The sequence below is a fragment of the Sphaeramia orbicularis genome, chromosome 10 (genome assembly GCF_902148855.1).
Source record: "Sphaeramia orbicularis chromosome 10, fSphaOr1.1, whole genome shotgun sequence".
Classification (NCBI taxonomy): domain Eukaryota; kingdom Metazoa; phylum Chordata; class Actinopteri; order Kurtiformes; family Apogonidae; genus Sphaeramia; species Sphaeramia orbicularis.
Window position 1 is genome coordinate 27,136,797 of NC_043966.1, and position 19,285 is coordinate 27,156,081.

Genomic DNA, 19,285 nt, shown 5'->3' on the forward strand with positions numbered 1-19,285 from the left:
ATGTTACATATAAAATATTCCCTTCTTTTCGCAGTTTATCAATCTGTAATGACCTGACAGCTAAAAGATACAGTACATTCAAACACACTGGCATTATGAAACCAGTTCTATTTTCTAGTAAGTCCAGACTGTCTATATTATTATTACATGATGCTAACTGGATGCCCTGCCTGGGCCCGCATGACCGTATGTGTGTGGACAACCATGGTTTCCACAGCAGTAGCAGCTGTCTGGCCCGTTGGACTGTGCCTATGTCACTGTGACTCTATTTCAAGACCCGGTGTTGTTGGAAAGGTCAGATAAAGACGCATAGGAATCCTCACCAAGCAGAGAAGGGCGGGGGTGTCAGGGGAAGGAGGGGGGGTAAAGACGGATATCCACAAACCCAGTGCACACATTTCAAACACCAGACACACAGTGCAGACAGAGAGACACAAGGAGACAGAGACAGGGAGGTAAATATCAGTGGTGAGACAGCAGAGGAGGATACAAATTTTGTGGAAAAGACTGAAGAGCTCATCGAAGAAAGCGAAAAAAAAAATAGTTTGAAAGCTGAAAATAAGCATTGGATAAGTATCTGAACATCATGGATGGAGAATCACCCACTCAGGAGACATCAGGCTGTGAGGATGTGACTGACCAGACTGACAAGAACAACAACAGCCAGGTCTGTGTTTTTGCCTGTTAAATCACAGAGTAAATGTATTTAGTTTTTCAGAGCTCACAATGACTGTATCGCGTGATGTATACCAGGAATAGTCAGTAAAAGTATTTGTGGCTATGGCAGGTGTTGTGCTTGGACAGCAGGACAGGGGAAGAGGTTTTAGTTTACTGTGCTACACCTGTTCTTACTCCCAAGTCCAAGAGCATAACAAACAGACACAAAGTAAAAGATGTGCACAAACAAACACACACACTGAAGTTTCCTATTCGCTCTGATGAGTCACCACTGCAAATCCTGACCTGGCATGACTGCCACTGCTGCAGGTCAACACGGCTAAATAACATGATAGTGATATTTAAAAGGCGACATTTTGAAATAAATTAAAAGAAAATGGAAAATTTTGTTCTGAAATCATTAAAAGTATGTGTAAAAAATTAAAGTTGTTAAGTATTTGAGAATATTTTTATTACATATTATATTAGAGCAGGAAATACATTAGAAACCACAAAATGTGATATTTAAATAGGGGGCAAGAAATTTTTTTTGCTGTGATTTCTGCAGACAATTCATTAACTGAGTGTTCAGCCTCGCTGCTGTAAATAAGTGAGATACTCATCAAATCCTGGATTTCGTATTAAACCAGGTTTGTTAGTTGAGAAAAATGCTTCCCTAGAGTAAAGTGTGGTCATTAACTTCAGTACATCCTACATAATGTTACTGTATTGCATAATTTGCTCATATAATCTGAGACCTTTCAGGATAATAATAACATATATTAAGCTTAAGGCACTAGTGATACAAATGATTTACCCTGGACACAAAATTAATGTCTCTCAGTTTGACTGTTAACATGCAGCAAAGACTAACAAGAAAAGGTATGATACAATATCAGACACTGAGAAAACTTGCTGGAAATTGACTGCAGTGAAAAATGATTGCTTGAATGGATGAATGAATGAGGTCTTCCTCTGACACAACAGTCCTTCACTTTAATCTGAGTTGCAGCTGTTCTATCTTTAATGTCACACAGGCTAAATTTAAATGATATGAAATCATTTACATGCAAGACATTTTAACAGAATAAAGGTATATTTAGCCTGAGAAAAGGTCTGACTTACTAGTTGTTTCTGAAGCAGCCAAATATGTCTTTGGTGGAGGCGCTCTCTTTGGTTGCTATTTTACAGGAAAAGGGATATTTACCTATATTTTTACAAGCAATTTACAGTTTATTAAAAGTCAAAGTATCTCAGACATGGCATCTGATTTGTCGCCCACTGTGTTGTGAAACTAAAATGAGCTTAGTTGTTTTATTTATGTTTAAGACTTCATTTGTACAGGAATTTTCTTAAAAACCATGTAGCATGGCAAGAAAAATGTGCAAACCCGTTGAAAATTCACTGTTTTCTGCATGAATTGGTCATAAAATCTGATCTGATCTGCAACTTAGTTACAAGTACAGACAAACACAATGTTCTTAATGCATTCCAGTACCAACACTTATAAGACTCTAGAAGGAGTTGAGTGGAGTAAAGAGTTGACAAACCTGATGTGCTATCAATAAAATGAGATTTGACCTATATGTAGAGCTACTTTGACTTACGAAAACATTCAAAATTTTTGAGTTTGCTGTTCACAAGGAGCATTTTCTGATATGAACCATGCCTTGCAAAAAAGAGATCTGAAAGACCTTCAATCAAAAATTGCTGATTTGCATAAAACTGGAAATTGTTATAAAGTGATCTCATAGACTTTAGGGCAGGGGTGGGCAATCCTGGTCCTCGAGGGCCGGTATCCTGCATGTTTTAGATGTTTCCCTCTTCCAGCACACCTGAAGGTCATTATCAGGCTTTTGCAGAGCTTGATGATAGGCTTATCATGTGAACCAGGTGCGTTGGAAGATGGAAATGTCCAAAACATGCAGGATACCGGCCCTCGAGGACCAGGATTGCCCACCCCTTCTTTAGGGATTCATCAACAGAGGCTTTAGTAATGTGGCTACTCTCTGATCAGCAGCTACTGGAAGCATTTGGTTGAGATTATTGCTGCAAAATGATTAAATCTAGGGATTCATTGCCTTTTTTCAGCAGCATTAATAGCCGTGTTCTATAAAGAAATGAAATATTACAATTGTTTGTGTGGTATCATCACAGTTTATTATCAATTTACATAGAAAACAGTGAATTTTAAAAGTTCACCTATTTTTTATTGCTGCTGTATATGTATATTTTTCTGTTCTTCAGGTAGACGAGTCAGTGCCAGAGGAGTGCAAAGACCCAGACAATGAGCCTCCAGCAGGAAAAACAGCAGAAGGTCAGGGGGTAATGGCAAAGATGACAGAGAAGGGTGAGGAAGATACTGCACTCAAAGAGGAAACACAGAAAGCAGGTGCCGGAGATAAAGATGAGACAGAGGCAGTGTCAAAGCAAACTGAAGGTGTCTCTGAAGAAGACAGACAAGATAAAGACAAAACATCCGCTGACGTTGACATGAAGGATCCTGAACCAGCACGAGGTGAAAAAGAAGAGGATGAAGACAAGACAGGGAGACAGTCAGAGGGGGATACAAACTGTGAGACGGAGAAACATGAAGAGGACATGAAGGGGAAGAAAAAGGAGAAAGACGAGAGTAAAACAGAGGAGAAGGGGAAGGAGGAAGACAAAGAAACAAAGGGAGGGGATGACAAAAAACAAGGCAAAGAAGAGGAGGTAGAAGCAAAGGACAAAGGAAATGTCAAAGAGGCAGAAAAACAAGGGAAGACAAAAAGAAAGACTGGATCCACATCTTCCTCTGCACCTCGTGCTCTGCCTCGACCTCGACCCTCTGCCCGCTCTATTAGAGCATCAGCTAAAAATGACATCATTGCAAAGTTCCAACAGGGCGCACCTGAGTAAGTCCGAAAACAGTCTGTAAAGTGCCAGTCAAAACTCATACTAGTTGAGTTTTTAACTGAAGGTGTGTCATGTTGTGACATTTTCAGGACGCCACTACCACGTAACTTCAAGATCCAGAGGTCAGCTGCAGCCGGGGCCATGGGGGCTTCCATCAAACAGAAGATCCTGCAGTGGTGTTGCAACAAAACTCGCAAATATGAAGTGAGATTTATGCAGAATTGTCACACACCTAATTTCATAAGGAGAACTTATACATGCTTTGTTTTCTGATCTTATCCCCTGACTTTTTACTTTCTAGGGCATCAATATAGAAAACTTCTCATCATCCTGGTGCGATGGAATGGCATTTTGTGCTCTGATTCATCGGTTCTTTCCTGATGCCTTTGACTTTAACTCCCTGAATCCAAAAGACAGGGAAAAGAACTTTACTTTGGCCTTCCAAACGGCAGAGTATGAAGCACTTAATTTTCTCTTATTGGTGCTATGGTCACTAGATTAACCAGACTGTTTATGTTGAAATATCCAGTGAAATCATCCTCCTGTGTTCTGAATATGTGCAGATATGGAAGGTGGAAAAACACCATAGTGCTGTTTCTGGGTCTGTTAGTCCTTGGATACTTGAGTTAAACCTGATATAAAGTGAAATAATGCTAGCTAGAATTCATTTTTAACCCAGAAAGACCCAAACAGCCACCGACGACCAAAACCATCTACGGATTGGAACTGTTTAATCCCTGTTGATCCATTAATTCTATCAATCCAAGTAAATAACTGGTGTAAAATGTCAGTTTGACATCTTTTCATAGTCATCAGATATGACCCATTTGGACGTTCACAGGCTTCATAGTGAACCTGGAAACACCGTCATCTTCTACAACATCGATTCACCAGTAAAACCCATGGAGTTGGATCAATGACAGTGGATGGACATACTTGTTTTTACATTCAGTTAATGATATCTTTGCTGGAAAAGAAACTTTTTCTTCAGCTCTCTCTGTTTGTGATACAATAATTCTCAACTTTAATCTGAGCTTTTATGACAATCTACATGATCCGTAAATTAAATATTGGAAAGTACCTGATTTTTTTTTTTTTTTTTTACTTCAAAATGGAAATTTCAGAGGATAATATTATAATAAATGGTGATAAATCTCTAAAGAAAGGTTAAATATGGCAAAAAATTCATTCGAGGACTGACACAAAAATAGCACTGGGTCTTTATGGGTTAATAGCAGCTGGAAAATTATATCACTTTAATTAAGAGAAAACACATATTTTCCTTGTTTTTTGCACATGTAAAATTTGTTTGATTTTAGAATATTTTCATGCAATGTGAGCAATTCATGTTATTTCATATCTGGAAAATTTGTTACGATATGTTGTAATCTGGGTTACACATATTAGACCATGACAATATTCCACAATCACATGTGTTGATGTGAAATTCACATATAAAATTCACATAAAAGAGTATAAAAAATAAAGTACTTTTATGGTTTTGCCATCAAATTTCCTAACTTTCTAGATGCAAAAAGAAAGAATAAATTTTAATGCAAATGAAGCTGAAAAAGAAGAAGAGAATGTTAATAATAATAATGATAATAATAATAATCATCATCATCATAATCATCATAATCATCATAATCATAATAGTGATTTCAGAGGTTACTGCATGTTATCTCCTGACTGAATAAACCAAAAATATTTTGTATAAATGCAGTACATGTATTGGTTTTGGGTGGTGTGTGTGTATGCCATTGTTTTCCCCTTATTTTATCCCTTTGTGACTTTACTTATTTCCAGGTCCCTGGCTGACTGCTGCCCCCTGCTGGAGGTTTCTGACATGCTCATGATGGGCGACCACCCTGATCCCATGTGTGTGTTCACCTACGTCCAGTCCCTCTGTCACAGCCTCTCCAAAATAGAAAAAGAGAGAAAAGAAAAAGAGGAGAAAGAAAAGGCTGCTAAGGAGGTAGAGGAAAGAGAAGAGGATGGAGCTGAAGTATCAACAGAAAAAGATGAAGGACAGTCTGTAGATGATGCAGAGGCAGAGGAGGATGGATCAAAGAGCCCTGAGATGGAAGATGCTGCATTAGTTGAAACAGCATCATAGACGAAAAGAAATCAAAAAGACTGAAAAGACCAAAGAGGAAAGACTGTTGAGCTACTGCAGTGAGCAAGTCTTAGTCTGGCACTGGACTGACCCATGGATGACTATAAATACTGTCAGTGTGATGCTACACAGACCTGTGTTGAGTTTCATCGTGTGTTATGCTGTGAGGTTTTCATTCATGCACTGTTCTGTTACTGTACATGTTTGATTTTAAGAACACAACCTATTAATGCTTTGATTTTCTATTTGTTGTGTAGAAAGTTACACATTAAAATATGATTATTACATTATATTATCATTAAACTAGTTACTTAAAAAGTGTCCTGTTTTTCTATGATCTCTAAACTATTTCAAATCACAAAACACAACTGAAAATCAAGATACAAGTTTGCATTATGTAATGTAATTAAAAGCTCCAAATTTTTTGACTGTTTCTGACGAGACCTGCCTCCATACAGACTACACTATGCGTCTGGCATATTTACACTTTATTTATGCAACAGTACATAAACATAAAACACAGAGTAAGGAATGATGAGACTGTTGTAGCTGTCGTATGACCAATTAATCTTAACTCATAAAGACCCAGTGCTACTTTTGTGTTAGTTCCCAAATGAAATTATCTCTCTATTTAACCTTTCTTAAGCGATTTAACACCATTTATCATAATATTACCTTCTTCATTTTGCTTTTTTTTCAGTGAAAATTTGGTATTTTCCTATATTTATTTTGCTGATCATGTAGTTTAATCACCATGCTGAGATTACATTTAAGAGTTATTATACCAAAAACAGAAAACTTAAGAAATAGTCACTTTTTCCAGTAAAATATTTAATTAACTGAACAAAATCCAAGTGTGTACATCCACTGTCACTAATCCAACTCCATGGGTTTTACTGGTGAATCAGGGTTGAAGAAGACAATGGTGTTTCCACGTTCACTATGGAACCTCTGAACGTCCAAATGGGTCATATTTGATGACCATGAAAAGATGGCAAACTGCATTTTACAATAATTATTTACATGTATTGATAGGATTAGTGGCTCTAAAAGTATACATATTTTAGATCAGTAGATGCTTTTGGTCATTGACACACTGTATATTTGGGTCTTTATGGGTTGAATTCAATAACAAAATAAATTTTGGATTCACTCCTTAAAATTTTAAAGTGAGGAGCTCTTTCAAAAAATATATATATATGATTATTAAAATGAAATTTCCCAAATAAGACAAAAAATACTAATTCAAAATTATATTTTAGAATTTGTGTTGTCAAAATGTATAATTACAATCTTATTTGTGATTTCAAAGGTGCTGGTTAAATTGGAAGAGATGTAATTTGTAAGATGGGTCCAAAAAGAAAGAGAATAAGGGCAATAGCCTAATAGAATAAACTAATGAGTGATTCTGATTCTAGATTATAAAATGTACATTGTACACAATCTAAATATTTAGAACAGGGATGTCAAACTCATTTTAGTTCAGGGGCCACATTCCGTCCAATTTCCTCAGGTGGGCTGGACCAGTAAAATAACAGCATAACAATGTATAAATAATGAAATGACAAACCCATTTTTTAATTTTTGTACAAAAAAATTGATATTACAGCAGGGATCTCAAGCATGTGGCCATGGGTTGCCAAATGGGGCCCACCAAAGGTTCCAATCCGGCCCGTGGGATGAATTTGCAAGGTGCACAAATTCCACAGTCAAAGCTGTCGAACTCATTTTTGTTCAGTTTCCACATACAGACCAACACGATCTCAAGTAAAATAACAGCATAATAACCTACAAAAAATAATGACTCCATATTTTCTTCGGGGTTTAATGTGAAAAAAATAATATTACATTATGTCTATAAATAATGAAAACTTCACATTTTTGTCTTTGTTTTAGAGCAAAAAACAACATTAAATTTTGAAAATATTTACATTTACAAACTATCCTGTAACAATAAAATGTGATAACCTGAACAAATATGAACAACCTGAAATGTCTAAAGAAAATTAAGCACAAGTTTAACAGTTTTCTTACTGTTACTAAGTTTTTAGTGTCTTTGTAGATCTGATCCATAATGAACATATATAAATGATAAGTTGGGGCATAATATTGTTAAAATTGTACTTAGCTTTCTTAAGAAATTTCAGTTTTTCAGGCTATTCACATCTTTTTTGTTTGGATAATTTATAAAAGTAAGCATTTTCATAATTGAATGGGGGGTTTTTTGCACTAAAATGACAAAAATTTGGAGTCGTCGTTAATCATAGGTTATTATGCTATTATTTTATTGGTCTGGCCCACTTGAGATCAACTCAGGTTGAATGTGGCCCCTGAAAGAAAATGAGCTTGAGACCCCTGCATTACAGTATGAAAAGGTTAACATGTACTAACTATTCTTAAACAGTATTGTGTCTCAGTTTACCATTTACACATGTGCATTACAACACACAGATCACAGTGGATCTAAAAAGGCACAAACATTTAGTAATAGGCATCTGGAACTGAAAAATATAGCATTTAACTTTACTACCCAGATAGCAAATATTTTGGCAGTATTATGGCATACATTTGACATTTTTGGCTTTCTTTTGGCATTATGAAAACCTTTAGGCTTAACTGTGGTATGATTAAGATTATCCATAATAGATATGGAGGCACCAGCAATATATGGCTGAGTTCTGGCATATGTCTGGTTAACCAAAAGACTGGGCAAAGAGCGAGATCAAGTAATGGGATGGTATGGCATGTTTATGGCAAGCCAGAAGAGTGCCTAAAGAGCAGCAACATCTTATTCCATATGTGGATGTGTTTTGGTAGTGTTTTGGTATATTTCTGTAAAGCCAAAACACTGCACAAAGAGCAGGAATTTCTACCCAGAAGAAAACCTCATTTTAAAAGCATGATCAACACAAATTTTGGGTGAATTTTGGCCTCCTTTTGGCCTCTCTTTGGATCAGTTTTGGCTTCTTCTTGGCTGGATTATGGGGATTTGAGGCTTTTCTGGGACAATTATGGCTATGTTTTGGAAGTCCGCAATTAGTTTTGGGTGAATTTTGGCTTCTTTCTGGTTTGATTTTGGCTTGCCTATTTTGGGCCATTTAGGGCCCATACATCCACCCAGAACTTTGCCAAAATGGCATGCCAGTTTTGGGCCAGATTTAAGCCATAATGATTTTGCTATCTGGGTGTTATTCACATCTTTTGAAAGGATAGTTTGTAGCTGTAAACCTTTTCATAATGTAAATTTTCTTTTTTTGCTCTAAAACATAGAGAAAAGTTTGGAGTTGACATTATTTATATATTATTATGCAATTATATTACTGGTTTGGCCCACTTCAGATCAAATTTGGCTGAATCTGGCCCATGAACTAAAATGAGTTTGACACCCCTGTTCTATGAAATAAAAATAAGCACAGTTTTATCAATATTGTGTCTCAGTTTACCATTTACACATGCGCATTACTACAGATCACAGTGGATCTAAAAAGGCACAGACATTTAGTAACAGACATCTGGAACTGAAAAATATAACATTTAACTTTACTATCTGTTACAGATTCATCATATGGGTCAGCCGGTTTGGGTCTGCGGGTTGTATGTTTGACACTACTTATTTAGAGGCATATAGGTTTAAACCCATGTGTGTTATATTAACCCTCTCATGCACAGTGGTCATTACAGTGGACAGCTATTCTACAGCTGTTCTCTTGTATATTTATGGATTTTGTTGTTGTAGTTCCATATCAGCCAACACAGTGGACGGTTATGTATCATCCCATACACTGACATTCATACCATTACTGTAAATTTACTGTTCTAGATAACCCTGATTTGCAGTAACATGTTTGATAGTAAAAAAAAAAAAAAAAAACAATTCTGATTGTTATTAAACTGCAATTAACAATTTTTTTTTAAACAAAGTTTTGTTTTTTTTTTTTGCATATTATCTCCATGCAGGTATTGTTAAAATGTGAGAAAACATCCAATTAGCAGCATTAAAAATGTATCTCATAGTTGTCACACAGTATATCAGTAGATACATGTTTCTTTGCTTCTAAAATTAAATGCATGATTTTGTAACTCCATGTAAAATCGGTTAATAAAAAAAATTCAATCACATTGTTTTTTGATTCATGCCTAAAGAGGAATTAAAAACACCTTGGAAAAAAGAATCTTGATTAACGATTTCATGCATGATTTATAAGAGCCTTATTCCAATTTTTTTTCCTGAGTGTTTTTATTCCTCTAAGCATTAAAAAATAATGCAATAGAAAAATGTTTATGAACCAATTTATCATAAAGTTGCCAAAATGTCCACTCAGCTGGACACCTTGCATTTAATTTTTGAAGCAAAGACACATATTTACTGATATACTGTGTGAAAACTGTGAACTAAAAACATTTTTAATGCAGCTAATCTATTGTTGTTTGACATTTTAACATACTCTAATACTAAGTCATTACTCACCTCATGGAGATAATATGCAAAACAAAAACCAAAACTGTTAATTATAGTCTAATAACAATAACAACTTCACTCAAACATGTTAGTGCAGATCAGGTTTATCTAGAACAGCAATGTTACAGTAATGGTATGAATGTCAGTGTATGGGATGATGTGTGAGCGTCCACTGTGTTGGCTGAGATGGAACTAAAACAACAAAATCCATGAATATACAAGAGAACAGCTGGAGACGAACTGTCCACTGTAGTGACCAGTATGCATGAGAGGGTTAAGGTTTCCATAATTCATGCATGAAAGGGTTAACCCAGTCTTCTTGCTCCTCTACTCCAGAGGTGGTAACCCAGGCTGTGTGTGTTTTCGGTGTTTTACGGTAAAGGGCTTCATGCTACCGGAAAAGGCCATTGTGTTGGCCCTCCGGAAGGCTAATCCACAGACTGTGTTGTCGTTGTTGCCTCCACTACAAACACAGTTCGTGGAGTGAAACATGTGTACAAACATGCCCACGGGCAGCCTGAACCTGGAGTCCCAGCTTTTATCCATCATGGACGTGCTGGTGAAGGCGGCGGTGGCGGAGATCAGTCAGCTGTTCTCGGAGAGCTCCTCGTCCCTTCGCCTGCATCTAACGCAGAGCCTGAAGGAGAACGAGAGCCTGAGGATGAGGGTGAAGGTGATGAGGAGTGAGCTGTTCTCCCTCAAACTGCAGACCAGGACCAACAGACCCGCCAGCCGATTCCTCCCGACCAGATCCAACACCCCCAAACCAAGGAACAGGACACAAGGTAAAGACTTTCACATGAAAATACTTCATACTCTGCGGAGAGGGGCTGACAGCGCCCCCTAGAGCCCCCCTGAACCCTGAAGTCCACAACAGGAGGACTGACACTGGACCAAAGTTGGAGCTGACACTTAGTAATACAGACCTTAAAGCTGGGTGTCAAACTACATTTTTCATATTTATTTAGATGTTTTACATGTTTCTTGTTCTAAAAGTGTTTTAATGTGTATTTATTTTCATAGAGTTATATACACTCGCAGAAAAAAATATTAGACCGCCCTTGTTTTCTTCAATTTCTTGTTCGTTTTAATGCCTGGTACAACTAAAGGTTTGTTTGTTTGGACAAATATAATGATAACAACAAAAAATAGCTCATAAGAGTTTAATTTCAGAGCTGATATCTAGCCATTTTCCATGTTTTCTTGATAATAACCAAAATCACTTCAGTTCTTACATCAATAGCTATGGCATTGTACTGACAAAAACAGTGCTTTAAGGCATTCCATGTTTTCTGTTCTGTCTGTTTTAGTCACATGATACACACAGGAGGTAGTTCTTGATTGCACAACCATTGTTTTGGATGGCTTTTGATGGTCTAGTAATTTTTCCGTGACTTTATGCATATATATATATATATATATATACATTTCGAGCTGTAACCCATAAAGACCCATTTTCTCTGTATTTAAACTTTCTTAAGTTATTTATTACCATTTATTGTAATATTATCTTCTGTATTTTGCATTTCTTTAGTGAAAATCAGGTATTTTCCTACATTTAATTTTCTGATCATATAGATGTTCAAAAAAACTCAGATTAAAGTTGAGGATTATTATATCAGAAACAGAGGAAACTGAAGAAAATAGTGACTTTTTAAGCAAAGGTATCATTAACAGAATATAAACCTAGTGTCTTCATCCACTGTCATTGATCCAATTCCGTGGGTTTTACTGGTGAATCAATGTTGTAGAAGATGACAGTGTTTCCACGTTCACTACAAAGCCTCTGAACGTCCAAATGGGTCATATCTGATGACCATGAAAAGATGTAAAACTGCATTTTACACCAATTATTTACCATACATGGATTGATAGGATTAGTGGATCAACAGACGTTAAACACTGTACATCTTTAGATGATTTTGGTCAATGGTTTATGTTTAGGTCTTTATGGGTTAAATATGTATGTATTTCTATATGTCTATGTAATATTGATAATTTTTTCCTATACTTACATCAGGCAACTGTAACCCCACAGTTTCCTCTGGGATTAATAAAGTATTCTGAATCTGAATAATTTGACTTCAGGGGCCACATACAGCCCACTACGATCTCAGGTGAGACAGACCAGTAAAATAATAATAATTTAATAACTTATAATGTCAATTCCAAACTTTTCTGTGACTGAAAAAAGTAAAATTACATTTCGAAAATATTTACATCTACAAGCTATCCCTTAAAACAGATCACAGTGGATCTACAAAGGCAAAAAACACTTAGTAACAGGCATAAAAGTGTAAAAATTGCTTTTACTTCTCATAAGGCGTTTCAGATTTTTCATATTTGCTCAGGTTATACACTTTTTTTATGAAAGGATAGTTTGTAATTGTAAATGTTTTCATGTAATTTTACTGTTTTACACTAAAACAAACAGAAACATTTGGAGTTGTCATTATTTCTAGGTTGTTATGATTGTATTTTACTGGTTGGACTCAGTTGAGATTGAATTGGGCTGTATGTGGACCCTGAATTAAAATGATTTTGACTGCCTTGACTTAATATCTCAGTGTATTTTTTGTATTTCACAAATTCATCCCACAGGCTGGATTGAACCATTCTGGGGCCTGTTTTGGCCAGTGAGCCATATGTTTTACACCCCTGCCTGATATTGTCCAGTAGTTTACCATTAACGCTAGTTATCTTTTTGGCTGACACAAAATCTACTTTCACATTCTTCATTGTATGTGCATTTTATTCACAATCATCATTTAAGTGAGTTTGTTCTGTTTTCATCCACTAGCTATAAAGCCATCTACTGATCAACCTGCTTCTGTTACGATCAATACAGAAAACAAGACATCCTCCCCTGTTGCTGAGAAGGTAAATTCATCACATATATGCACCTTCAGTAACAAAGACAAATCATTGTTTGATCATGTACATGGTTTTTTGTTAGTGTTCAAATGCAGCAAGCCCGGATGTCATCCTCATCAAAGATGAAGATGATGCTGATGGATGCAGTTCAGTTGGAGGTGACGATTTGATTTTTTCCCCATCATGTATTAGAAAGAGAATTGTGTTTTAGAGGAGGTACCTAAACGTGTCACTGGGAAATAATGGATGGCATTTATTTCAGTCAGGCTCAATAATGTTGAAAATATACTCTAAAATAAAAAACATGCATCCCTAAAATAAATATAATATTATATTCTTAATGTTTTCAAAGATTAGTGACAGGATGTGCATTTATTTGTGACAAATGTATTGATTCCAGCACTGAGTCACTACATCAGGGGATCCTCAAGAGCTACTATCCTGCATGTTTTAGATGTATCCTTCTTCCAACACACCTGATTTAAATGATAAGCCTATCATCAAGCTCTGCAAAAGCCTGATAACGACCATCAGGTGGGCTGGAAGAGGGAAACATCTAAAATAGGGGTGGCCAACCCAGGTCCTGGAGAACCACTATCTTACATGTTTTAGAAGTTTCCCTCTTCCAGTTCACCGGACGGTCATTATCAGGCTTCTGCAGAGCTTGATGATAGGCTTATCATTTGAATCAGGTGTGTTGGAAGATGGAAACTTCTGAAACATGCAGGATAGTGGCTCTCCAGGACCAGGGTTGGTGACCTCTGCACTACAGTGGCTTGCAAAAGTATTCATACCACTTGAACTTTTCCACATTTTGTCACACTACGACCACAAATGTAAATATATTTTATTGGAATTTTATGTAAAAGACCAACACAAAGTGGTATACAATTGTGAGGTAGAAAGAAAATGACACATGATTTTAATATTATTTTACAAATCGAAAACTGAAAAGTGTAGTGTGCAAAAGTATTCAGCCCCCTTTTCTCTGAGTGGAACCAATTCTCTTCAGAAGTGTCCTGATGATTACTGAATGATCAAGTGTTGGGCAAATGACTAAATAGAGTCCACCTGTGTGTAATCTAATCTCAGTACAAATACAGCTGTGCTGTGATGGCCTCAGATGTTTGTTAAGAGAATATTGGGAAGCAAACAACATCATGAAGTCCAAGGAACACACCAGACAGGTCAGGGATAAAGTTGTGGAGAAGTTTAAAGCAGGGTTAGGCTATAAAAAGATTTCCCAAGCTTTGAATATCTCACGGAGCACTGTTCAATCCATCATCCAGAAATGGAAAGAGTATGGCACAACTGCAAATCTGCCAAGACACGGCCATCGACCTAAACTTACAGCCCGAACATAGAGAGCACTGATTAGAGATGCAGCCAAAAGGCCTATGGTTACTCTGGATGAACTGCAGAGATCCACAGCTCAGGTGGGGGAATCTGTTCACAGGACAACTATTAGTCGTGCACTGCACAAATCTGGCCTGTATGGAAGAGTGGCAAGAAGAAAGCCATTGTTAAAAGAAAACAACAAGGAGTCCCATTTGGTGTTTGCCAGAAGCCATGTGGGGGACACAGCAAACATGGAAGAAGGTGCTCTGGTCAGATGAGACCAAAATTGGACTTTGCCTAAATGCAAAACGCTATGTGTGGCTGAAAACTAACACTGCACATCACTCTGAACACACCATCCCCACTGTCAAACATGGTGGCGGTAGCCAAGGCCGCCTTAATGCACGGGCTAACCGGGGCTGTAGCCCAGGGGCCTACTGACTTAAAGGGCCTATCATTTTTACGTACTCCATAAGCATAAAAACTAACATCGATTTGTAATTTGTCAGTTTTCCTGTCTATCTTTTTATACGTACTGTACGCACGTCTGAAGCTGCATATTGATCCCAATTGGTAAGCCCCAGCCCGTGCAGGTGGAGTTAACAGCCACAGAGGGGGAGAAGGAGGGGGAGACACAGATGAACCTTTCAGCAGTGACCCGGGTCGTTGGGGAAACAACTTTGACCAGCAACAGGTACGCGCATACTGGGTGAAAATGGGACCAGAGACCAGCCAAAATCCAGACACAGTGTGCATCAGAGCGTGTATACAAGCATCAGAGACGGGATTGTTCTAGAACTCATTTCAGCCGCAAACTAAATAACGGAGAGTGTGTTAGTAGAGAATGGCTGTTATTCACCATCAGCAGGCAGTGTGTTTTGTTTTGCATGCAAGATATTTGGTGAGAAAAATGAAAAGTCGGTATTTGCTAATCGGGGATATTCAGATTGGAAACATGCAGGTGATCGCACAGCAGAACACGAAACTGGTGACACCCACAGAAAGGCCATGATCACTTATATCAATCAAGCAGCTGGCCGTGGGACAGTGGACTCAGAACTAAAAAAAACAGTTTGATGAGTGTGAATATTGGACACAGGTTCTACAGAGGGTTGTTGCTGTTGTGAAGTATTTAGCTGAGCATGGGCTAACTTTCAAGAGTGATAGCCACAGGTTTGGAGACACCAACAATGGAAATGATTTGGGCAGTATGGAACTGATCAGCCAGTTTGATCCTTTTTTAAAGGTTCATTTTGAAAAATATGGAAACGCTAGCAGAGGAACTCCATCCAACCTTTCTCTAAATGTGTGTGAGGAATTCATACAGCTGATGGCACAGAAGGTGCTGGATGAAAATATCAGTCGAGTGAAAGTTGCAAAGTATTTTGCTTTCAGTGTGGACCCCACACCAGATATTCCACATCTGGACCCGCTGACTTTCATTCTGTGCTATGTATCGCCAGAGGGCTGTATAGAAGAGCGCTTTGTAAAGTTCCTCCCCATTGAAAGCCATACAGGAGAAGCACTTTATCTCCATGTCACTGTCCATGGTGCTGTGTGTGTTTGTGTGAGCTGGGGGGGGGGGGGGGGGGGTTGAGTTTATGCCTATGTGCAGGTGCATGGGTTCTCAGGCTTTATAGTTTGATCTGTTGCTGCTGTTAAATAATTGTTTTTCCTGACAGTTGATGGTTGGTGACAATTTTTATCATGAAGTCAAACTTCCATCCATCTTGGTTACAATCTACTCGCTGTTGTAGATTACCAAGATATTATATTTTATAATGAGGCTTGGTAATTTTGAAGGATGGGACAGGGGGGCCTACAACACCTCCCTCAGCCCCGGGGCCTACCATTAGGTTAAGGTGGCCCTGGCGGTAGCACCATGCTCTGGGGATGCTTCTCTTCAGCAGGGACAGGGAAGATGGTCAGAGTTGATGGGAAGATAGATGGAGCCAAATACAGGACAATCTTGAAAGAAAACCTGTTGGAGTCTGCAAAAGACTTTAGACTGGGGCAGAGGTTCACCTTCCAGCAGGACAACAACCCTAAACATAAAGCCAAGGTTATGATGGAATGGTTTAAAACAAAATATATTCATGTTAGAATGGCCCAGTCAAAGTCCAGACCTAAATCCAATCGAGAATCTGTGGTAAGATCTGAAAACTGCCGTTCACAAATGCTCTCCATCTAATCTGACTGAACTTGAACTGCTTTGCGAAGAAGAATGGGCAAAAATTTCAGTCTCTAGATGTGCAAAGCTGGTAGAGACATACCCCAAAAGACTTGCAGCTGTAATTGCAGCAAAAAGCGGTTCTACAAAGGGGGGCTGAATACTTTTGCACACTGCACGTTTCAGTTTTTAATTTGTAAAAAAAAATAATTCATGTATCATTTTCTTTCACAATTGTATGCCACTTTGTGTTGGTCTTTGACACAAAATTCCAATAAAATACATTGTTTGTGGTTGTAACTTGACAAAATGTGGAAAACGTCAAGGGGTATGAATATTTTTGCAAGCCACTGTATGTGATAGGGAAGGTGACACTGAACCCTACTTTTTATTATTGAAACTATGGAGCCTCTTTGGTTTGATGACACATGAGGGAAAGAAAAAGTTATGCGTGGCCATGAGTTCCTTATCTTGTTTCAATTTGTGTGGAAAGTGCAGATGTCAAACTAATACAGTGAGGTCAATTGTGTTGAAAGGACAAATAAAACTAAAGTTATGAGACACAATAAAAACATCATTTTTTGGCGATAGTATCATTACGTTGTGTGCGTGTTTGGCACATGAAGAGATGGTAAAAACTGGGTTCTAAGGGAATTTCATGCAAGCAGGAAGTACTTGCATGAACAAAAACCTGTCACTGCATTTCTGTTGGTGGATAAGTGCATGATATGGACCAATCAGATACTGTGCCATCTGCTGCACATAATCTGGTTGCTGCGCGACAACGAAAGTTGTGAAAGTAATGACGACAGGAAGGAGACAGTAATAGGATTAGCAAACTTCAAGATTTCAGAGATTTGTGCATATATAATGTTTAGCATTTAGTGTTACTTATGTCATGGCCACACATTACTAACTCACGGCCACTCAATATTTTTTTCCTCACATGTCACCAAAAGGGCTCCGTGTTAAACACTTAGTCACAATGTTTTTTTTAGCCCATGAGTCAGAGTTTATGATGACAGTGTCATTTTGTGGTTTTATTTTTCAGGCCAGAGTGACTTTGGAAACCACAGTGCTCAGGATGGTGTCGCAAAGGCTATTGAGTCTGTCGGTGTCTCCTGTCTGACTGATGGTGATGGGTTGCGAATTGTGAGTGTTCATGGTCGTGGACAAGGGCCTCTGAAAGACAACGAAAGCCTATTCACTGCCACTGAACTCCAGGCTTTTGGTTCCTTGTCACCTGACCCCAGTGTCACCCATGACAGTCTCCTAAATTTCACCCCGGGAAGCAATGAAACACTAAGTGGGATGCAGACAGACGGTACTGGGACGATGACAAATAACCAGGTGGAAAGAAATCACTCAACTCAAACTGCTTCACCTTTAACAAACAAGTTAAGAGCTGATGGTGCTGGAGGTCATTCCAGTCCTGTCAAACAGCTCAGCTCTGTCTTCTCTGGTCCCACCAAACCCCTGTACTGCAATTTCTGCCACGAACACTTCTCCAGCCGAGACGACCTGATAGCACACCGGGCGGCTCACACTGGTGAGTCACCTGTCACTTGTTCCATGTGCAGCAAGATATTTGTCAACAAGCATACGCTCAGCATCCACATGCGAATACACACTGGGGAGAAGCCGTACGTCTGCCCGCAGTGTGGGAAGCGCTTCACGCAGAACGGTGGCCTGAAGATCCACCTGAGGACTCATTCAGGGGAGAAGCCGTACACCTGCTCTGCATGTCCTGCCAGCTTCAACAATCCCAGCAACCTGCGCAGACACATGATCACACACAACAACTTCTGACCGAGGATCGAGGACAAACACTTCAAGGGCTTCTTCGTTCTTCAGCTGCATAGTTCAGCATTAGGGCTGGGTGACACAGACAAAAAACTGAATCTCAAAACTGGAACTCAAGACAAAACTTGATTCAATACAGTTTTCTGCACTGAAATTATATGCAGTATATGTGTAATATCCGAAATAACAACAATAACCCAAAAAGCACATGTAAGGGTGTGAGATATTTGTTAAAATATACAATAAATAAACAAACAGGTTGTAATTTAATTCAATGAATTGAATTAATTAAATGTATTTCCCAGCCCTATTCAGCATGTACCATTTACTGTTATATTTTGGGGAAGTAGTTTTTAATCACTGTGTCATGGTCTGTATCTTTGTGTTTCTCATTTTACCACTATCATCATAGTAAAATGTACTTACTAAGTGCACTGATGTGTAGAGTGATGATCTTGTCAGTGAATTTAGCGGACTGCTGTGGGTTAGGTCTCTAAAGTGGACATAAACATAACAGTAAAATAAATACATGATGCAGCAACAAGTGATCAACATGGACAAAAACCCTGTGTGGTGGTAACTGTAGATTTTATAAAACATCAAGAAGAAATGGCTGGATTTGCATTACTTTTGATGAACTTATTTCTGTTTTTTTGCTAATAACCTACACCAATTTAAAAGAATATATTTTTCACCATTATTTACCTGTTGTTTTAATATTACCATAAACACCAACCAGTTTTTTTATTCTTTTATTGTTGTGTCCATTTTAATAAAGACATTAAAGGAACGGCTGCTAACTTGTATTTTGAGGATTTTTTTAAGCTTTAAGGTAAGCTATTATGGTCTTTTAAGGACGCCATCCATTAATGTTACATTAATGTCACAATTGTAATTTCTTGACATTAGTTCTAACATACCATGACTTGACATCATATGAACCTAGGATTTTGGCATATTATTAATGAGCTCC

At 38.0% G+C, this 19,285-nt stretch overlaps 2 protein-coding genes across 2 annotated transcripts; both read left to right on the top strand.

Annotated features, from left to right (window-relative positions):
• Positions 1–410: 410 nt before the first annotated feature.
• Positions 411–5,980, top strand: smtnl1 (smoothelin-like 1). Its single transcript, XM_030145815.1, has 5 exons — positions 411–667; positions 2,905–3,551; positions 3,642–3,756; positions 3,854–4,005; positions 5,359–5,980. Exons 1-5 carry the CDS (start codon positions 587–589, stop codon positions 5,666–5,668), a joined length of 1,305 nt encoding a protein of 434 aa, XP_030001675.1. The 5' UTR covers positions 411–586; the 3' UTR covers positions 5,669–5,980.
• Positions 5,981–10,528: 4,548 nt separating this feature from the next.
• Positions 10,529–19,102, top strand: LOC115427718 (zinc finger protein 8-like). Its single transcript, XM_030146413.1, has 4 exons — positions 10,529–10,912; positions 12,928–13,007; positions 13,084–13,159; positions 17,561–19,102. The coding sequence occupies exons 1-4, from the start codon at positions 10,618–10,620 to the stop codon at positions 18,316–18,318; spliced, it is 1,209 nt and encodes a 402-aa protein (XP_030002273.1). The 5' UTR covers positions 10,529–10,617; the 3' UTR covers positions 18,319–19,102.
• Positions 19,103–19,285: the final 183 nt, after the last annotated feature.